Source organism: Tursiops truncatus, chromosome 10 (assembly GCF_011762595.2).
Source record: "Tursiops truncatus isolate mTurTru1 chromosome 10, mTurTru1.mat.Y, whole genome shotgun sequence".
Taxonomy (NCBI): domain Eukaryota; kingdom Metazoa; phylum Chordata; class Mammalia; order Artiodactyla; family Delphinidae; genus Tursiops; species Tursiops truncatus.
Window position 1 is genome coordinate 67370872 of NC_047043.1, and position 20850 is coordinate 67391721.

At 58.5% G+C, this 20850-nt stretch overlaps 1 protein-coding gene across 6 annotated transcripts in view; it reads left to right on the forward strand.

Annotated features, from left to right (window-relative positions):
- The first annotated feature begins 2835 nt into the window (after positions 1–2835).
- Positions 2836–20850, forward strand: part of PRKCD (protein kinase C delta) — a 33662-nt gene continuing 15647 nt past the window's right edge. For 2 of the 6 annotated variants that reach the window (XM_073811237.1, XM_073811238.1), the window contains exons 1-4: positions 2841–3078; positions 6333–6446; positions 19104–19237; positions 20372–20571. In XM_073811237.1, the coding sequence (XP_073667338.1) occupies positions 19123–19237; positions 20372–20571 (315 nt within the window). In that variant the 5' untranslated portion in view covers positions 2841–3078; positions 6333–6446; positions 19104–19122. Of the gene's footprint in view, positions 3079–3243; positions 3263–6332; positions 6447–19103; positions 19238–20371; positions 20572–20850 lie in introns of those variants that run through there. The other 4 variants (XM_033865141.2, XM_073811240.1, XM_033865140.2 and 1 more) reach the window with 4 other exon arrangements.

A 20850-nucleotide genomic window follows, 5' to 3' on the forward strand; every position in this document is an offset into this window, starting at 1 on the left:
CTCTATGTCTGTGTTTCTCTTTTATAGATAGGTTCATTTGTGCCATATTTTAGATTCCACATATAAGTGATATGGTACTTGTCTTTCTCTTTCTGACTTAATATGATCATCTCTACGTCCATCCATGTTGCTGCAAATGGCATTATTTCATTCTTTTTTATGGCTGAGTAATATTCCATTGTATATATGTACCACATCTTCTTTATGCATTCATCTGTCGATGGACATTTAGGTTGTTTCCATGTCTTGGCTATTGTGAATAGTGCTGCTATGAACATAGGGGTGCTTGTATCTTTTCGATTTATAGTTTTGTCTGGGTATATGCCCAGGAATGGGATTGCTGCCTCATATAGCAACTCTATTTTTAGTTTTTTTGAGGAACCTCCATACTGTTTTCCATAGTGGCTGCACCAATTTACATTTCCACCAACCGTGTAGGAGGGTTCCCTTTTTGGAGACATTTTTATCTGTCACGACTTAAGGGAGGGGAGCTACTGGCATTCAGTGGGTGGAGGTGAGGGATGCTGCTAAACATCCTCCAATGCACAGAACAGCCCCCACAACAAAGGATCATCTGACCCAAGGGTCAGTAGTGCTGAGACTGAGAACCCCTGGACTTTGGAGCCAGGTGGACCTTGGTTTGAATCCCACCTCTGCCATTTACTAGCTGTGAATCCTTGGGCAAGTGGCTTCATCTCTCCTTGAGACTGTTTGCTCATCACCAAAAGTGGCCCTAATAGTGGCCTTCACCTTAAAGTGCCTTGAGGACTGATCAGATTGCACACATCCAGTACCCAGCACAGGACCTGGCACCGGGGAAGCTCCATCAGTGATAGAGATTATTCTTCTTTTCCATTTTCCAAGGTGAACCTCGGGGTGTGGGAGCAAAGGTCTGGTGGCTGGCCCTGGAGCTCCCCAAGAGGCAGCCCTCCATTGCCCTCCCTCCAGTGATCCCTGGCACAGGCTGGGCCTATTGTTGATGTTGAGGGAGAGGCTAGGTTGGCCTCTGTGGACCTGGAGGGAGGAGCCAGGAGGGAAACTTGATCCCAGGTGAGCAAAAGTCACCTAAAGCTCACCTTGCTCCCCTTTCCTCCAGCCCAACCCCACGGAAGCCATGGGGTGGGGGTAGTGTGATTTGTGAGGACACAAATCACACTAATGAATGGAGTCCCTTAGCTCAGGGAAGTGCCATGGATTCACAGCTGGGCATCACAGAGGAGTGGCATTTGAATGGACACAACAAAGAGAGGTAGAGATTTGGGGATGGGTGGGAAATGGCATTCAGTCCCAGGGAACAGTGTGTACAAAAGACTAGTTGTGAGGAGTAGGGCATAAGCCCTATTTCCCAAATGATAGTCCAGTGTGACCTGAAGGTTCAGTTTGGTGGATAGAGCCTCCCCCAGTGGGGTAGGGGACAGGCACCAGTGCTGGGAACCTAGACAATAACCAGTTTTCAAACTAGGTCCTCCTTCTGGAATGTAGAGTAGCAGCCGCCCGCCCCCCACCCCAGCCTCCCATTTGTGGGAAGAATCATTGTAGTTTTTCTCTTTCCAGTCCAGACCACCCCCGCCACCCCCACCGACACACACTTAAAACAGTTTCAGGATTCACATCTCTGCCAGGCTCTCCATCCCTGGAGGTCTCATTGGACACCCCTTCCTCCCACCCCCACAGCCCTGTAACCCACTTGGTGTGGCCCCTTCTTCCCACCCATCTTCCCCAACCTAGGGTCCTCCCACCTGAACAACATGGCAGCACCTCTGCCCCTGTCCAGCCCGTCTCTTTGCCTGCAGCCACTCTGTCCATGCATTTCCCCCACAAGCCCACTCCACTCTAACAGCTGCAGCCACCTGCTCTTTGAGAAGACTAATGTCCTGGCCATGGCCTGTGTTAGCTGTGGGCCCCTTGATCAGGTCAGGCTTCCCCAGGGATTGCCTCCCATTTTCATCCCTTAGGTCTCAGCTGGGAAGAGCTGTGCAGACTGTCCTCTAGGTGGTCCCCCAGGAGGTAGGCCTGGAACTGGAACCCTCTTCTTTTCCTCTGAAAAGTGACGTTTCTTTGGAGTATGGAGTCATTGGTTTGGTTTTCTCATCTTTGGGGGCAAGGGAATGGATTCCCTGCGCCTTACTCTTTCCCCAGACTTGAGGCCCAGAGGATACCCAGTGAATGAAATGAATGAATGAGTTATGTCAGACAACCAAGTTCTAAGTCTGGAAAGGAAGATCAGGAGCCTCCCAGAGGCGATGGGGAACTCTGAAAAGCAGGGGCAGGAGGGAGGAATACTGGTGGATCGGGGTAGGGACTGCTCCCAGAATCACTTGACCAGCAGTGGTGGACCATCTAGAGCCTCCCGCCCTGGAGTCTTCCCACTCGTCTCCGGGGGCAGGGCCGGGACCAGCCGGCCTGGCGGCGGGCACGGAGCCCGGCCGCGTCCGCACTCCAGCCAACAGGAAGAGAAAGAGCGAGGGCCCGGCGAGGCGGGCCAGCTGGCGGGGCGGGAGTCCCGGGCGCGGGCGCTGGGAGCTGGGGAACCCCCTCCGGCGCCTCTCCGGCTCGCTGTGCGGGGCGTGGGGCGGGGAGATCGCCCCCCCACCCCAACCCCCCGGCCTCAGCGTCCTCCGTAAAATGAGGCCCCTTCTGAGGGCTGGTAGTGCCCTAATGGCGGGCGGGGGCGAGGGGTGCCGGGGCGGGCGGAGAGGCCCAGACACTGAGTGGCGGGCCAGGGAAAGCCTAGCCGCTAGACCCCCGGGGGCCGCGGGTGGAGGCGGGCCCTCGTGGGGGCGGGCCCAGGGCGGGGCCGCGGCCGGGGCCGGCACCTGGGTGAGGTCGCTCCGCGCCGCCTCGCCCCCTCGCACTTCCGTGTGCCGCTGCGCGGGAGCTAGAGGCTGCGGACCCGGGATCACTTGAGCGACCCCCGGCGTTCGCCCGCCGCGCCGAGGCCCGGGTGGTACCTCACCGGCCACCAGGCCCGTCCGGGTCGGGTGCGCACCGAACCCCCATCCGCGCGCGCGCCCGGGAGCCGCGCCGAGAGCCAGACTCTAGCCACCGCGACCCCTGGCGCCTGGCCCGAGCCCGGAGGTGAGTGAGGGCCGGGCCCGGACGTGGGATCGGGCTGCCCCGAGGGCGAACCGTCCCTCCCTTTCCCTCCCCGCTCCGGTTCCCGTTTCCGAAACTGAGCCGCGGCCGGCGAAAGTCCCGCCGCGCTCCGAGACCCGCCGGTGTCTCCGTGCCCCCGTCCGTCTGTCTGGCCCTCTCTCCAGCGGTAAGGGCTGAGGGGCTCTTGTCCGTCTGCTCCCGGGCCCTCTCTACCCGCGCCTCCGAGGGTCCACCGTCCCTTCCGAATTACTGGGGCCCTCTGTCCGTCCATCCGTCCCCACCCCCTCAGTGTTCCCCCGTCCGCCTCTTCCTAGTACCCATCCGGCTGCCCTTGCGCCCCATCACCCCACCCTCAGTCCACCTCCCGCCACCCCCTAGATCCTGTCCTCCGCGAGGGGCGCCCCCGGCCACGCTCGCCGCCCCCTGCCTGTCCGCCGCCTCATCTTTTCTACCGCGGGGCTGAGGCCAGGCCGCCCGCTGGGCCTCGCCTCCCGCCGCTGGGACCCTGCCCGGCCCAGCCGGCGCGGCGCCTCCTCCTCTCTCGTTCTCTTCTTTCAGTCTCTGTGTGTTTCTCCCCGTCTGTCTCCGAGCTGGGCGTGGCTCCATGCTACACTATCCCCTGCCCTTCCCCTCCCACCCCTACGCCCCCCAGCCCCCTTTTCCAGTGGCCCCTTCCCAGTCCAGATGCCACCCCTTTGGGGGCCCAGCCGGGAGAGGGGAGGAGGCGGAGGAGGGAAAGGGTGAAGAGGCAGGAGGTGGGCACCGTCAGAACTGCCGCACTTCCCCAACTCCTCCATTCGTCCTTGTCGGGGAGGGGAGAGCCCCACTGAGAACCCCACCAGAACCGGGTCAGAAGGATTTGGTGTGAGTGAAGCGACGTTCCTTTCTCCTCTGGCCCGTACCCTATGTGCGTGGACCCTGTCTTCTGCTGAGTTGTCCGTATCTGTCATGTAGGTATGTTGTGTATCTGTGTCTCCTTGTGTGTTCTTTGTCACCGGGTCTGGGACTTGACCCTCTGTGTCCTTTTAAACATGTGTGACTTGCCTGTGTGTATGTGTATATACCTCTTTGAGTGCCCTGAGGCTCTGTGTGCCCTCCGCAGCTATGTGTGTACTATGTTCTTTGTCACCAGACTCCCCTCTGTGTGTTGGGATGTGTGTCCCCATGTGCCTGGAGGGTCTTGTTTGTACACTGGGTAGGTTTTGGTGGTCATGAGTACATACAGCCTGCAGTGTTAGTGTCAGTCCACCAGGCTCATGTGTGAGTGTGTCTGTATAAGTGTGTGTATGTGTGTGCACTTACATGTTCTTATTCTCTGCCACTGAGCCGCTGTGACCAGGCTGTGACCAGACTGACCTAGTCGCTGAGGGAGGGGACTGGTCCCTTGAGTTTCCTCGTTCCTGCCGTGGACTGAGCTGGGACGTGGTGGGCAGGCCGATAGAAGGCAGTTGTGCGGGTGTGTGTGATGTGGAGGTGTTTGGACAGCTGTACCTGGCTATAGGGTGGTATGAGGGCTCTGGCGTGTGACAGGAGTTTGGCTGGGGCTGAGGCTGAGCGTATGACTGGTGGGAGACTCACAGTCTGACTGTATGAAACTGTGAGGATGTGTGCTTGGGGAGTCATTGTGATTGTGGGGAACCGAGAGTGCTTGGGCGTGGGTGTCAGTAGCAGGAGGGGATGCCACGAGGTGTGTGTTGCCTGTGCCCTGGGGTGGCAGTGCTGGGAGGGAAGGTGAGAGCCCTGGTGTGTGTGTGTATATGTGTATGCATGTGGCAGGCTGTGAGAGTGTGGATGTGCACATGATACACGCAGGCCCAGCCCTGGCTCCTGGGGAGACGGGGAAAGCCTCCATCTCTCACCTTCCTCCACTCTCCCAAGTTCACAGACACCTGAGGTCACAGTGTTGTGACTGAGACCGAGAGCTCTGGACCCAGGAAAGATTTGGGCTCAAATACACACTGTGCCTTTTAAGAGCAAGAGCTGGGAACTAGGCCTCTCTGAGGCAGTTTCCTTATTTGCAGGGTGGAGAAAGTTGTGAGGACCAGAAGTCCTGTGTCAGAGGTCCTTTAGCACAGCCTTGGTCCATAGTGAAAGCTCAGCACATGCTAAGTCTTGTTTGGTGACCACTCACCTCCCCGCAAACTGTATGGTCCCCGTTCTCCTGGGAGCTGGAGCTAATAAAAGCCCAGATAGTCCCAACCCAATTTCCTGCCCGTGATGTATCTTTTGCCCCCTCCCATCCACTTGACCAGACTGGTTGTGGAGGGAAGATGGCTGACAGAGACCCCACCTGCATCCAGCCCTGTTGAGCCCACATGATACCCCCTACCAGTCTCAGCAGCAGTGATGGGGAGAGAGTGGTGGGGGTGATTCGAAGCTGTGACTGCAGGCCACTGACACCGTTTAGCTAGCACAGCTAATTGGAGTTTAAAATTAGAAATAACTTAAAGCACAGACAAAAAGATAAAGCTCGAGGATGCCTCAGCCCCGAGGGAGTGATGATGGGGGTCTTCAGCTGGAGGAGCGGCTCACATCTGGGGAGGAGAAACTTTTGTGGAGGCCTGGCCTGCAGAGAAAGTGCTCAGGCCTTTCAGCCAGGAGACCCAGGGCACCTTGTTGCCTTTGTTGTTCCTTCCTTCTAGGATCTCTCTGGGCTTCCATTTTTTCAGCTGTATAATGGGCACAACAGTAATGTGAGAATCACCTGAACTAGAAGGTGCAAAACAAAGAATAAAAAAGTGTCACTATTCATTTGGCACTCCCAGTGTGAGTTCAGCACAGCAGCTGGCACACCACATCATTGGAGCCTCAGTACCATCTGGGGAGATGTAGTCTCCCCACTTTAAAGATGAGACAAACTGAGGCTCAGAGGAATTGCCCCAGGCCACAAAGCGGTGGTACCTGATTGCACCCTAGGTCTCCAAGCCCACAGGGCAGACTCTTGAAGACAGGAGGATTAGTAACAGCTTTCTTGTTGTATCTGTAGTCTGGGAATGCTCCAAGGGCTGAGACATAGTGTTCTGACTCCAAGCATGGAGTGGACACATAGCCAGTGCCCTGGAAAAGTCAAGCCCAATACCTCATTTCATAGAAGAGAAAGCCACGTCCACAGAGACCAAGGTCTCAGAACCAGACGAGGCTGAGCTGGGCCTCTGTCAGCCACGCTGGGGCTGACCGATGGGAAGAGCCTGTTTGGTGGCGCCTCCCAGCTCATCTGTTTTCTCTTGTTCCTGCAGGTCTGCCAGGAACTGGCCCAGGTGAGGGCGGTGGGCCTACTTCTGGTGGTGGTTGTGTGGCAGTGGTGGCAGCGGGAGCCAGGACTACGGACAAAGGGGAGCCGGGAGCCCCAGGTAAGATGGGGTCCTCTTAGGCAGATGCACAGTGTACAGGGATGACCACCCTCTTTGGGCTCCTCCCCTTCTGCCCTGGGACTGGAGTGGGGGAACATACAACATGCCCATGGTCTGGGTATGGGGCTGGGCACCCAGAGCAGGTAGCAATTGGCCCTGCCCCTGAGAGCTCCCTGCCTAGAACTGGCTTCGGGCCCAGGGAAGGCTTTGGCCTTGGAGCTCAGAGGCCTGGGGCCCACCAGTGGTTTGGTGCCGAGAGGAGGTGGTGTCTGAGCCAGGGTGAGAGTAGATGTATCAGCTTTTCCTTGGCCCCTTTCTCTGCCTCAGGCTGTCCTTGTCATCACGAAGGGAAACTGAGGTTTGCCCTGGGCCCTGTAGGGGTTGGACACTGAGCTGGAATGGAACGAGGTCTCCCAGCTCCTGGCACAGCTCTCTTCCACACCCCAGTTCCCCCATTTCCACAGTCTCTCTGGGGCCAGAGGAGAGGCTCTAAATCCCCATCGCCAGCCCCCAGATTCAGGGTGAGCTGGGAGTCTCTAAGGAATACTGGGAAAGGCTGCTCTCTCTCAGGCCCCTTATAAAGCTAAAACTTCCCTCCTTTGGCGCCAGACTTGCCTCCTTCAGCCCGCATTACAGGGGCAAGTGTGAGTTACCCACTGAGTGTCTGAAGTCCAGTGAACAGGATTCTGGGGGGCACTGGAGGGTGCTCAGGGTGGCCAAGGTGTTCTTCCCCCAGGAGTCCTCCCAGATGAAACCCTCACTCCCACCCCTACTGGCTGCCAGGCACCTACAGGTCTCAGGGGTGAATAGATGGTGGGGGCCGGGCTCCCCCTTGAGGGGAGGGCAAGAGGTCAGGGCCCTCACTTCCTGGAGGGGCTGAACAAGGGCAGGGTCTACGCTGGGTCTTCTGTTTATTCAGCCTCCCTGCAAACCTGGTGAGGAGGAGGTGATGTGTCCTTGGCTGGCTGGGGGACTCTGCTGTGTGAGATCAGGGGGCCATTCCCGCCCACCACTGAGCCTCATTCCCTAAGTTCAATTAATTAGCCTTAAAGCCAGCCCACTTTCTACTCTCAAACTTCACCTACCTCGCTGGCATAGACATACAAACACACACAGGGAGACAAGCTGAGCCGCATTCGGCACCCATACCCGCAGACGCATGAGTGCCTGCACACGTAGCACACATGCGCACACACGTACACACGTGTTCACATGGACTCACCCGCAGGCATGCTCAAACACGCACACAGAGGCTCACCCAGTCATCCGTGCACTCAGACGCCTGCCCACACATACCACACTGTGCCCATTCTGGGTCAGGAAGGGGGGGCGGTCCTTGGTCAGGGTCACAGCTCAGCTTGCATCTGGCACTGAGGGTGAGGTTTGAGGTGTGGCTGTGTGACCACAGGCACTCCAGGGGACAGGGCCACAGTGGGAGGTGAGCTCTTCCCAGGCATTCACCAGCTACCCTGCCTGCCTGGGCTAGGCCCCCAGGCTGACCAGGGCTTGGCACTGGGGGGAGGGGGGATAAATGTAGGGGAGGGGCCATGTCAGCTGTGCTGGCACCATTTGTGGCTGCTGCCACAGAGGAGGAAGTGGGCTGCCTGTGGTCACGGGGCCAAGGTGCTCACAGGCGGATGGGGGATCCTGTCAGCTCCTCTGTTCCCTGCAGTGTCCATGTCTGGTACACGTGGAGTTGCTGGGCCCTGGGGACTGGGAGGCAGGCAGGGGACTTCTCCTGGGGCAGTCTGTGCACTTTCCAAGGCCTGGGCCCAAGGAGAGACCGTCCGAGGTGTTTCCGGAGGCTCACTTCCTCTGGGCTGCCCAGGAAGTGGTTTTAGAGTGGGACTGACCAGCTCTCCATCTGTGGCTTGCTCCACCCGAGTCTTGCCTCCGAGAGGAGCAGTGTCTGGCCAGTGGAATAGGTCAACCGGCCAGGCTTTCCAGGCCTGGACAGAAACTCAAGGAGTGGGCTGGGGGTGCAGAGGCCACGGAGTCCCCTGCAGCCTCCATGACCCCAGCTCCTCTTTTCCTCCAAGCTGTAAGCTGAGGCTCAGAGCATTAGCTCCGGCAGGGATGGCCCCTTGTGTGTGAGTGACATCAGCTGGGCTGCATCTTTGGGATTAGGCAGCTCTAAGCAGCTGTATGAACGGACCTGGGCAAGTGGCTTTGACACCATGTGCCTCAGTGTCCCCCTCTGACACCTGAGACCATGACAGTATCCACCTTTACCAGGTTGTGCTGGAAACAACAGATGATGTATGCAAAGTAGCCAGGACCGTGCCTGGCATGCTGTTCGTGTGTAAGAAGTAGAAACTAGCTGTATAAAGCACTCAGCACCCGGTTCATGGTAGCTGTTCGAAGAACAGCAGGTGATACTGATGATGGGATTATTATCATCTGATGGCCTGGGCATGGGCCCAGTGTCACGGGGCCAAGTGGCTGCGGCTGAGAAGCCGGGTCTTGACTCTGCCTCCAGCAGCAATGCTGCAGGGTGGGGACAGTTCTGTTGTTTTCAATAAGTTCTGCGTTCTCAGAGGAGAACTCCAGGGTGGAACAGCTGTGCCCACTCAGCTCTTCTCCCCCTCACTCCCTTTCAAAGGGAGAAAAATAGATCTCCTGACAAACAGATGCAGGGAAGGGAAAGGCAGGCCGCAGCTGCCTGCTGCCCCCTCTGGCCTCCCTAAAGCCTTTCCCCTGCCCTGGCCCCTTGTGGGACATGAGGCTTGGAAAAGCTGAGGCTGGCGGTGAGGGCGTAGCTGGTGAGCCCTCCCGCCAGCCTGCCTGCCCTTCGGACCCTTGGAGTTGGCCTTTGGACTGGGGAAGGGGGCGGACGTGTGGGGCTGATGGAGGCTGGAGGAGTGGGGAGAGCTGGAAATCCCCTTACACACATCCATACATACATCCTTGCCATGCAGCAGCTGGTGGCAGGGACCTGCCTGTCCCAGGGACACACAGAAGGTCAGCCCAGTGAGGGTTGGGCTGAGCTTTGGCTTTTGCTATCCAGGGCCAAGGGGCTGGGGTTCTTGGGTGTTGAATGGTAATGCTGGCGGTGTGGTAGGCGGGGGCCAGGAGCCTGGAGGGCTGGAGATGGGCAGGGGCCTCGGCTAGGAGTGTGAGCGAGGGCATCGAAGGTTTAGGAGCAAGACCTCTGCAGGCGTCAGACAGATCTGGCTTCAAATCCTTGCTTGATATTTCCTGGCTGTGTACTCAAGCCAGGGACTGGACTACTTTGAGCCTCAGTCACCTCACCTGTGAAATGGGCAGATCAGGGAGTGTCCATCTGAGACCTGAATGATGAGAAAGAGCCAGTGTGTGTTTTGGGAGGAGCAGGAAGATGGAACAGCGAGCTCAGAGGCTCGTGAGCAGAAAGGAACGTGGCTGTTTAGGGAACCAGAAGTGGTCGCTGGGGTTGGGGCCCAGGAGCAGGGCGGGGTATGGCCAGGAGGCCGGGGAGAGCGGTCTGGGCTCATCAGAAGGGAAATGGGAAACACTGGGGACTTGAGCAGGGGGTGACAAGACTTGCTTTACTGTCTTAAAAGACCTGCCTAGTCACTGGGGCAGAGGTACCATGGGGGCCAGAGGAGAGGATGGAGGGTAGTGATCAGGCTGGTGCAGACCTGCAGAAGGCGATGGTGTCTGGATAGGGTGGTGATGGAGAAAAGAGAGGACTTCGGGATGGACAGGAGGCAGAAGTGATAGCCTTGCTGTGCTGGGAAGAAGGGGAAGGTGGAAACGACCGCCGGGTGTCTGGCCTGAGTGCTGGCGCTGCTAGGAGAACAGGGGCACTTGCGTGGAGAACATCAGTAGGCCTCATTTGGATGTGTTTGAGCACCTACAGAGCTTGGTGAGGTTGGGGATCCTGGAGTTCAGGAGGGTCTGGGCTGAAAGTGAAACCTGAGAGTCGAGAGGAAGCACGTAAAGCCCGGACTAGGGAGGAGAGGGTTCAGCAGGCCTTTGGTGGGGAAGTTTGAGAGGCCCTGGGTACAGGGCTGGGGTGGCTGTCCCTTGAAGGTCCCTGCCAGGGTGCCCAGGAGGGCAGGCTTGTGGTGGCTGAGCTGCTGTTTTCACAACAGCCCCAGAAGCTTTGGATTATGTCTATGGCTGTGTTGGGTAAACAGGCACAGTGGAGTAGCCAGTCACCAAGGCCTGAGGCTGGAGCAGGTGTCCGCTTGCTGTGGGCTGGGGCTGGGAGGAGGTAGGAGGAGAACTGTGGGGTCGTTCATCAGAGCTGGAGGAAGCTGAGAGGTCTCCATTGTCAACGTAGGGAGACTGAGGTCCTGAGAGAGACAGTAGCTGGCCAGGTGTCTGCCAGTGGACTCAGCTGTCTTTGCCCAGCCTGGTCTCTTTCCAGAGCAACAGACCAGAGCAGGGCACCACAGGGCTGGGTGGCTTGAGAGAGCCCCTTTACCCACTGATCCAAGGAAGTTTGGAGGCCCCTGTGGCTATCAGACAGCTGGGAATGGGCGGTGGGGCAGGTGGGGAGAGGGCCCAGCGTGAGGATGACAGCGCTGATAAGGATGACGGTACAGCTCCTACACTCAGCACCACCTCCTGGGCAGGGCAAGATCATCCCTTTCACAGATGACGCCAGAGGGCCTTGGCCAAGGTCGCAGGGCACCCAGGGTAGACCCCATTGAACTAGACCTGTCCAGCCCACAACCAGCCCCTGCTCTCCAGTTCCTGTGTTCACTGCCCGCCGTGAGATGGCACACCATGGTCCTGCCTCTCTCCAGCTTTCTCCTGATCCCTAAAGTGGGAAGGCATCATCTAGGCCCTACTCACCTTGTGGGCATGGATGGCAAAAGCCTTAGATGGCCATCTCACCGTCTCTCAAACACAAAGGCTGTTGTCAACAATCAGGAAAATCACAGGGACTCTAGAAGGAGGTGCACAGAGAGGGGCTGAGGAGTGGACTGCGGGCCCATCTCTGTGGGGGCTGGTGGAGGAGCCGTGCCCTCTGTCAAGCAGTGCCCTGTCCCGCGGGAGGCCAGACGGGCAGTTCTGGGGCTAGGACCGGAGAGTCCCTCTCCGCCACCCTGGGGTCTGCCCCGTTGGCTTTGTGGCTTTGGGTGAATTACCCGCCCTCTCTTTGTCAGGTTCTGCCCAGTGAGTCTGGAGCTCCGTGGAGGTGCTGTGTGGGGTGCCCGCATGGCTGCTCTACCTGCATGGGTGCACCCGCCCCTCCTCCTGTGCACCAGGCCTGTGACTGCACCTGTGGCCCCCAGCCTCGTCCCCAACCTCCACTGACTTCCCCTCAGGCAGTGGGAGGCCACCCAGCGATGAGCCTGACCGGCCCACTCCTTCCCTTGTACACTTTGGACTTTGCCCCAGGCCAGGAGGGACTTTCTCCACCTCCCTCAGTGGGGAGGCCCAGCCTGCCTGATGTCCTGCTGCCCTTCCCTCCCCTGTCCCCAATTGTTGTGCCCCACGGGCTGCAGGAGAAAAAGCTACATTTGGACTTTCTGGTGGCAGACCGTAGTCAGGCATGTGTGGGTTCTTCCAGGCTTGTGAGTTGATCTCTGCCAGCCTGGAGTGGCGGTGTGCCTGTGTGCTCGCGCCTCCCTGTGTGCACACAGATCTCTCTGTGCTGGTGAATGCGTGAGGGTATGAATGTCCTGTGTGATCTGCGTGGGCTTGGATGTCTGTCAACATGTGAGAGCCGGGGAGCAGGGGTGTCGTTCTCGGTGTGTGCGTTACTGAGTTGTCATAGGATTGTGTATGTGCCTGTGGTTACAGCTGTGTGTGTATGTCCAACTGCAGTCAGGGCTCCCCACGTGTAACTGTGTTTGGTTTGGTGGGTGTGCCCGTGTGGGCACACAGGTGTGGTTATTCTGGGAAAGGCCCTGACATACCCCCTACCCTGGCTCCTCACAGAGCCCCCTTGTCCTCAGTCTTGCCATGAAGGGACTTTTGTTCCCCCCTCAGGGGTACCTGGAGCCCTCCCTCTGGCTGAGCCCAGGGCTTCCCCAGTCCTAGGGCCAGCTGAGTGGCTCAGGCCTGTGCCTGCTGTGGACTGTGCCCCACACAGGTCCTACACCCGACACGGGCAGGGGTGAGTGTGAGCCAGTGACAGCCAGGGTCCCAAGACCTGTCCCCGTTACCCTTCCAGACCCTCTGGCCAGATGGGCTCATGGCACCGTGAGCATCTCTCAGATTGAAGCCCTTCCTAAGGCAAACCACCCCGCCCCCGCCCCGGCTGACAGGCCCCTCCGGCCCCCATTCTACCCCAGGCCTTCTCACTGCCTGAGCAGCAGTCATCTTCTCTGTGATTACACACTTATGTGGCTGTCCCCGGTGGGGCTGTGAGTTCCATGGGCCTGGTGTGTCTTGTCACTGTGACGCCCGCTGGCTGGGGGTCACCTGGGACCAGGCTAGGCCTTCGAGACCTACAGTCCCCACCCTATCATGTGCAGAATCTTGTCGCCACAGGCATGGGTTTTCCTGAGGGAAAAGCCAGGTGTTTCACTGGTTCTGAGGGAAGGACAGTTGCAAAACGTTCAGTTGTGCTGCCCAGGCCTCACCTCTGATTCCCATCAGTGGGCCGGGTCAGCCGGCAGTGGAGGTTTTGAATGTCCCCAGGCCGGTCAGATGTGTGGCCAGAGCTGACAAGGCTGAGCTACAGGCAGACACCCAGGTCCTCTGCTGAGTGTGATCCCAGACACATGCACAGGGGACCTGCTGGGGCACGTGAGATAGAGGAGCAGCTGGCTTCCTGGCAAGTGGGGAAGGAAGGGCTGGACTTCAGAGCAATCTGTAAGGATATGGAGGAATTCAGGGAGACATTCTGGCTGAGGGAGTAGCCTGTGCAAAAGGTGGAAAGTGAGGCATGTGTTCACAGAGTAGCCAGGGGTGAGATTTGAGGTGGCGGGGAGGCCAGGGCCAGGCTGAGGTTGGGGCCTTCTCCAAGGGCAGTGGGAGTCCAGGAGGTTCTGAGCTGTGAGAAGAATGGATTGGGGAAAGACCGGGAGTGGTGACAGGTAGTAGGGGAGGTCACTGGGCAAGGGGAGGAGAGTCCATGGCAGTGGGTGGTCTGTGTGGGGCGAGGGAGGGGCTGAGAAGGAGTCTGGCTGGGGGATAAGGTGCTAGTCCTGGGGGAGAGCAGGGGTGGGGAGCATCCCCTGCTGTGGGACTTGGCCATGACCTGAGACCATGGCTGGTCCCTCTCCCAGGACATGGGGGCTAGGGCACAGGCCCTGGGGGAAGGGCCTTGGAGGGGGTCTTGCTAGCCCTTCCCCTCCCCCACCTCCTGTTCTTGCTGAGCCCATTTCCTGGGTTGTGAAACCCCTGTGGCCTCCTTAACTTGCTTCTGTCTGGGAAGGCCATCTGGGGAAGCCAGTCTCCCAGCTGAGCTGCTACCCGCCTGCCTGCCCTGCCCGGCAGCTTCTGCCACGCCCAGCCCCCTTGCCCTGTTGCAACCCTGCCAGGGCCAGCCCTGCTCCCTCCTGCAATCACACTGCCTCTCACTCTCCTTCCCTCCCACTGCCTGGGCCTCCTGTGTCCTCCTTCTTCCGTTCATCCCTCAAGACTGATGTGGGCCGGACCTGGAGCTCCCCCCAGGCAGGGTCTGTGTCCCTAGAGGGCCTAGGCCGACACTGCCCCACTTTGCTTTGCCGCCACCACCAGCCTTGACCGGCAGCGGGTGGTGGCCTTCCGTGGGCAGGTGGCAGGGGCTGCCCCAGGCTGGGCGGGTGTGTGTGGGGAGGGTTGCATGGGAGGGGTGTATCCCCCTCTCTTCAGGGGTCTGTTCAAGGGAGCCAGACCCTAGACCCACTAGGGGCCTCAGCTCGTCCTACTCACCCCTGCTTTGCTTGACCTCAGCCTGCCTCCTCTTGTTCCCTGGGCAGACTTTGTGAGGGAGCCCCCCTCTACATTCTCACACTCTCCCCAAGAGCCTGCCCAAGGCCTCTCTTCTCGGGCCCTGCTTTGCTCCTCTGTCCAGCAGGCATCACCCTGTGGCCTGTGAGGCAGAATCAAATGTCAGGGAAGGACTAGGTTGGAGGGGACCCGGCCCTATCTGGGGGCCAGGGGACCCTCATTGCAGGACCCGGTCCTCAGTTCCCCTGCGCTCTGTACAAAGAGGAGCTGGACATGTCAGTTTCTGAAGGCCGATCTATTGGGAGATATTTTTGGCTTGATGGGTTTTATTTTTTACCTCTAAAAAAATTGTTAGGGCTTCCCTGGTGGCGCTGTGGTTGAGAGTTGGCCTGCCGATGCAGGGGACACGGGTTCGTGCCCTGGTCTGGGAAGATCCCACATGCTGCGGAGCGGCTGGGCCCGTGAGCCATGGCCGCTGAGCCTGCGCGTCTGGAGCCTGTGCTCCGCAATGGGAGAGGCCGCAACAGTGAGGGGCCCGCGTACCGCAAAAAAAAAAAAAAAAAATCGTTAGTCAACAAGGTATATGTGATTGTTGTAGAAAATGCGTTTTTGTTCCTGATAGTGCCCCTCAGGCCTTGCACCCCACCTGCCTCCTGTACTGGAACACACTCACGCACACACACGTGGATGTGTAATGTGCATACTTGTCCTCCACGCCCCAGGAGCTTCAACTGGCACAGTCGCTCTGGTCACCTCGAGGTCGGCCTTGCCCACTGCCCCTGACTGGTTGGGAGAAGGTTTCCGCTGCCCAGGCAGAAGCGGGCCGCCTGTTCTGGTCCGGCCCGGCCCTGCCTTTCCGTACCTCTGGGCTGTTGGTCTAGGGCAGGGTGGGGAACAGGGCCAGCAAGCCCTCATATCCTGGGGATGGGATGCAGCCAGACCTTCCCCAGGTTTTAAGAACTGGAGTCTGTCCCAAACAGCTGGGTCAGGAGAGAAAGTAGCAGTTCAGGGGTCTGTACCACCCTCTTTGTACAGTAGCGGGGGATCCCCAAGGTCAGACCTAGGACCAGCCTGGAGGGGGTTGGGTGGTCAAGCACAGGGGACCTGTCTCCTGGTCCCCTCACCCCTCTTCTTGTTTACTTTGTCCTCATGGGTGTGTTTGTGTGTATTGCTCCCTGCACTTTTATCTGTCTCTGCCTCTGCCCCCTCTTGCCCTTCATCTCCTCTTCCTGACATGGCATACCAGAAGAATGTGGGCTGCAACGTCAGGCAGGCCTGGATTCAGATCCTCCTTCTACCACTTACTGGCTCTGTGATCTTGGGCAAGTCACTTAGCCTCTCTGGGCCTGTTTCTTCGTCAGTAAAATATCCACCTCTGGGACCTGCACAGGGATAAAGTGAGCTAATGCCATTACAAGGTTGGTCTGGTGTATGTTGGCCTCAGAGAAGGATGATCTTTCTTATAAGTGAGTGTACTGATTCACACCCAGGCCCTTTGACTCCCAAGTCCGGAGCTCTCTGCTTCACAGGGCTGCCCCTGCTGTGGGCTAGAGAAGCAGGAGAGTAGAGACTCGGAGCCCACAGGCAGTTGGGAAAGGCCTGGCTGGCCTCAGCTGGCTCCAAGGAGCTGGTCCCCATGGAGGCCTGTGTGGAGTCCAACCCCTGCCACCTCCGTGGCCCTGCAGAGTGGGGATAAGGTTGAGCCAATGGCCTTCCTTTGGGGCCTGTGGGCCTGAGCCAATTTGCATGGGGGCTATAAATAGTTGGCCCACCTTGCTTTTGTGCTGTCACTTTACCCCCTGGCCTTCCCACCAGTGTTCAGATGCTCTGCAAGGTAGGTGGACAACTCTGGCTCTGCTGTGCAGGGGGGTCCTGGTGTGCAGCGGCCCAAGACCCCTTTCAGGGTCACATGGCCATCAATGGAAGAAGATGCCAGCTCGTGGTGCCTGTCTTCCTCTGGGGGTCCAGGCGGTGCAGTTGAGGTGGAGGAGGTGATAGAACGTGGCCGGGGCCCGTGCTCTAGGTTTAGTCCTAGGTAGTTGGGGCTGGGTGACCTAACGCTAGGATTACTGCCAAGTAGCCCCAGGGCAGCCCGTGGGTCCTCTCTCTCACGGTGCTGCGGCCTGGCTGTGCAGGTTTGGGGCCAGGACTGGGGCCTGCTGTGGTTGTGGTTTTCCCTCTGGTGGCTTCTAACTGACTGCGAACAGCAACTGCTCCGAGTGTGCTGCAGAGCTGGAGGGCAGGCTGATGATCCTGTCTCTGCCTCACAGCCCTGGGTGGTCCATGGACGGCTCCTGCTGGGTGACCCGGAGCCCACGGGCCACCTGGAATGGGCCCCGAGGGGAGGTGGGGGAAGGGCCGAGGAGGAGCTGGCCAGTAGGTGTTGGGCCCACCTGCTACTCCAGGATGAGCAGCTCTGTTCCTGGAGACTTGGTTTCCCCGAAAGGTAGAGTCAGTTATCAGGACCGTCTTCCCAGGCTCCAGGGGTGGCATGGAGTGGATGTGGTGGGGATGTGAGTGTACTTTGTAAGCGGTGAGGGAAGGTGCACAGATGAAAGAGGGGTGCTATTAGCAAGAAGGGGTTGTAGTGGTAAGAGGCCCCCGCCCTGAGGCTGTGGGGTTGGTGTTGGCTCTCGTCCTATACAAGTTCTCATCATCGTGACAACTCTGCAGCGAGGGGACTGTTCCTCATCTGTAGGATGGGGATGACTGAGACTCAGGCCAAGTGACCCACAGAGTCCCACAGCCAAGGCAGTGTGGGTGATAGGATCTTATACCCAGGCAGCTTGACCGTCATTTTGCCACCCAGGGCTGCCCTGACCCCCTCTCCCATATGAGCCCAGCCCCCTGCAGCACAACTGCTCCTCCTTTGTCCCTGCCCACCTGTCCCCTCATCCTCTGAGACACTCGGGAAGTTCATCACGGCCCCACCTGGGTCTCGAGGTTATCCTATTGGGAAGCATGAGGCTGAGCCACGTCTGCCGGGGTCAGGCCGTGGAATGCAGATGCAGACACATGGCAAGTGCGTGCTGTGCAGGGGCCCTGCTGATCATTCTGGACCCCCAGACCACACAGGGTGGCAGGAGGGGCATGATGTCCTTTTGCCTGGAAGTTTGAGACACTCACCCAGGCTCCTACGCACGCTCCCAGCCAGGCCCACACAGCTCGCTCTCCACTTCAACGTTGGCTGAGTGCACACCACCTGCCACCCACTCACACATCCTCACAGGCACACACATCTCCATGGCTGTGCAGTCACACCCACACATACCGCCCCCCTCCCCCCAACACCAGCTTGCACACTCATGCCTGCTTGGGCCCCAGGAGGAAGCAGCAGCCGCCCACAGCTGGCTTTCCCTCCCTGCCTGCTGAGGGGTCACTGTGGCTGGCCTGTCTGGTCTCAGACGTGAGCTCACACACCCACTCTCGCTCCCTCTGAGTAGGAGCTTGGCCCGGGCAGGGGACGTGGTGGAGTCTGCCCCGCATGGTCCCTCCCCTCTTCTCTGGCTGCAGGCTTCAGAGGACTGGCCGGGCCATCGGACTGGGCTGTAGGCTGAGGTCAAGTGTTTCCTGTGAGCTTATCTGGGCTTGGAGCTGCCAGCAGGCCTGGCTGGTACTCTGCGGCCATGTGGAGGAGCTGGGGGAGCTGTCCCAGGGCCAGGGTGGCTGTTGCCTGTGCACACAGGCCCATGTGTGGGTAGGGGTGCGTGTCTCAGTCTGCCTCCGTGCTGGCTTATGTTTAGGATGGAGCAAATACGTATACACGGGGATAAATGTTAGTGAGCATTCCTGCAGCCTCGGCTGTGGAGCTCCCTCCTGTGGGGCCTAGGCCCGGGACCAGTGTCTGTGCAGGTGTGCAAGTGTACACCTGTGGGCTTGCACAGCTGAGCATCCTCCACGAGGACAAGCCGAAAGACCTTCAGGGCCACCCGTCGTGATCCTCGATTTGAGGAACTGTGAGGAATGGGGGCGTGTGGGGCCAACCTGTGTGGCGTAAGAAGCAAAGTCAGCGTTACATTCGACCTTAAAGTAGTTTTATAGTTGGAAAAACTTAGTCTGAAAGTGCGGACAAACTTTCAGGTAGGCGAGAGCGCCTGACCCCAAGGAGCTCAGGTTCAGAAGTGTCAAGCACACTGATGTGGGTGGGGCCTTTCATGACCCTGATCCCAGACAAAGTGGGTGCTTAATTAGTAGAATCCAGCTTTGGGTTCTGGTTCAACCTCAGGATTTCAGTTTCCCATCTGAAATTGAAAAGTGGGGGTGATCATCTTGGCCCTGCTACTTGTCTTGGCCCTACTTGTCTGCCTGGGTAGTTATGAGCAAAAACCAAACTTTGAAAACCAAGGAGGGCTGCGTGGGGCAGGGTACAGGGAGGAAGGGGTGCTGTCCTGCCCATCGTGGCTGGCACCAAGGTGCCATGGCCAGCACATACTAGGTAACAGCCATTGGGTATTAAAGGAGGCATTGAATGACTGACTCCCCAAATGAATGACATGGGAATCACAGGCTCACACGCCTCCAGGACCTAGATGGGATTCGGAGAGAAGTGGAAGGGGGCCTCTGAACTGGAGTCAACTGGCAGGGGTGCCCAACAAAGGGAGCAGTGCCAGCCAGATATTGCCCAGTAGGCCTGATGTCGCACCTTCCAATTTCACCAGGGAGGCCACCAATCTAGTCTTACATAAAACTTCTCAATTTTAATGGTGGCAACTAGGACTAGTGCCTTTTGAGCACCATGTGGGCCAAATTCAGTGCTGTGGGAGCCCTTGGGGGGAGCGGTTACCTGACCACCTCCCAGGGCTGTCCCTGCTGCCCGCCTCACACCTTCTGTCTCCACAGCCCTGCTGCAAGCCCCAACATGGCACCGTTCCTGCGCATCTCCTTCAACTCCTATGAGCTGGGCTCCCTGCAGGCCGCAGACGAGGCAAGCCAGCCCTTCTGTGCTGTGAGGATGAAGGAGGCACTCAGCACAGGTAGGGCTGTAGGCTGGACCCTACCTGTGCTGCAGGCAATGGCAGCAGCCGGTGGGGCGGGGAAGCCAGGGCCAGGAGGAGGCAATGGAAGGGACTGTGCCTTGTTCTCCTAGAGCCTCTGAGGGATCCTTCTCTTCCTTGTCCTCATTTCCCTGCCCAGCTCAGCTTGCGATGCAGGACAACAGGCGACTCACTGCCTGTAGAACCACCTGCACTGGCTACATGGAACCTTCTGTGGAGCTCAGGGCTTCTGGCTCCTCCCCCACTGGTTGTTTCACCCAAGAACAGGCTCCCTCCAGGAGCTCCACATGTCCATCTGTGCCAGGCCCTGTGCTGGGTACTGAGAACACTGCCATGCTCCAGGGCTGACCAGGCCCTGCCCTCATGGGGCTCACAGTCTGGTGGAGGAGGCAGACAGTGATCCTGTGATAGGGAAGTCCAGATGAGGAACCATCCCAGGCTGCAGTCAGGGAGGTCATCCTGGAAGAAGCAAACATCTCACGCCATTCCTTCTTGCTTCTGCCCTCACCTGGTGAACCCCTGGCTCATCCCTTAGGTCTCGGCTGAGCTGTCCCTTCCTCTAGGAAGCCTTCCCTGACCCTTAGGTTGGGGCAGGCCACCTGACCATGGGCAGGTCTAGAACCAGTGACCTTGCCCTCTTCAGTCTCATGACAGCTGTGATTTAATGTTCACTTGAGGGGTGAACTGATTCATGTCTCTGCCCAGGACTGGGACTCTAGGAGGACAGGTACCGTGTTCCTTGCCTCCAACACCATGGCTGGCATGTGGGAGCCTGTGGCAGTGTCACTGAGTAAATGTCTAAGGGAAGGTGACATCTAAGAGGGGCTGGAGGAAGCGGGTCACAGGAAGAAGGGACAGCAGGAGCAAAGGTCCGGGGTGGAACCTAGCAGGGCACCCTAGGGAAACTGCCGGCGTTTCTGTGCTCTCATGCAGATTGTGAGTGAGATGGGGCTGGTGAGGCGAGCAGAGCATGGTCATGAGGGCTGAGGAGTGGACACTTGGGCCCTGGGGGAGAGAGCAGGCAGATTCCATAGGATGGAAGGCTGTGGAAAGGCCCGAGATTTGAGGCACAGAGGTTCCCTAGCCTGACCTTGCCTTCCTGGCCCGTTGCAGAGCGTGGGAAGACGCTGGTGCAGAAGAAGCCCACCATGTACCCCGAGTGGAAGTCCTCGTTTGATGCCCACATCTACGAAGGTCGCGTCATCCAGATTGTGCTGATGCGAGCTGCGGAGGAGCCAGTGTCCGAGGTGACAGTGGGTGTGTCGGTGCTGGCCGAGCGCTGCAAGAAGAACAATGGCAAGGCCGAGTTCTGGGTGAGGGGCACAGCCACAGTCACGCATGTGTGTGGGCAAAGTGAGCGGGTACGGCCGAGGGCACCTGGCCGCTCCGGCCACTGGGGCAGCTCTGTAGCCAACAGCTTGTGTTCAAATCCTGGTCCTGCGATTCATCAGACCCTTCGCCTCTCTGAGTCTGCTTCTGAATCTGTAAAAGGAGAAACTACTAAAAGACCTACGGTGGGGTCAGTTCTGATGAAATGAGCTGCTGGATGCAAAGGGCTTACTGTAGAACCTGGCACGTAGGCGGTGCTAAAG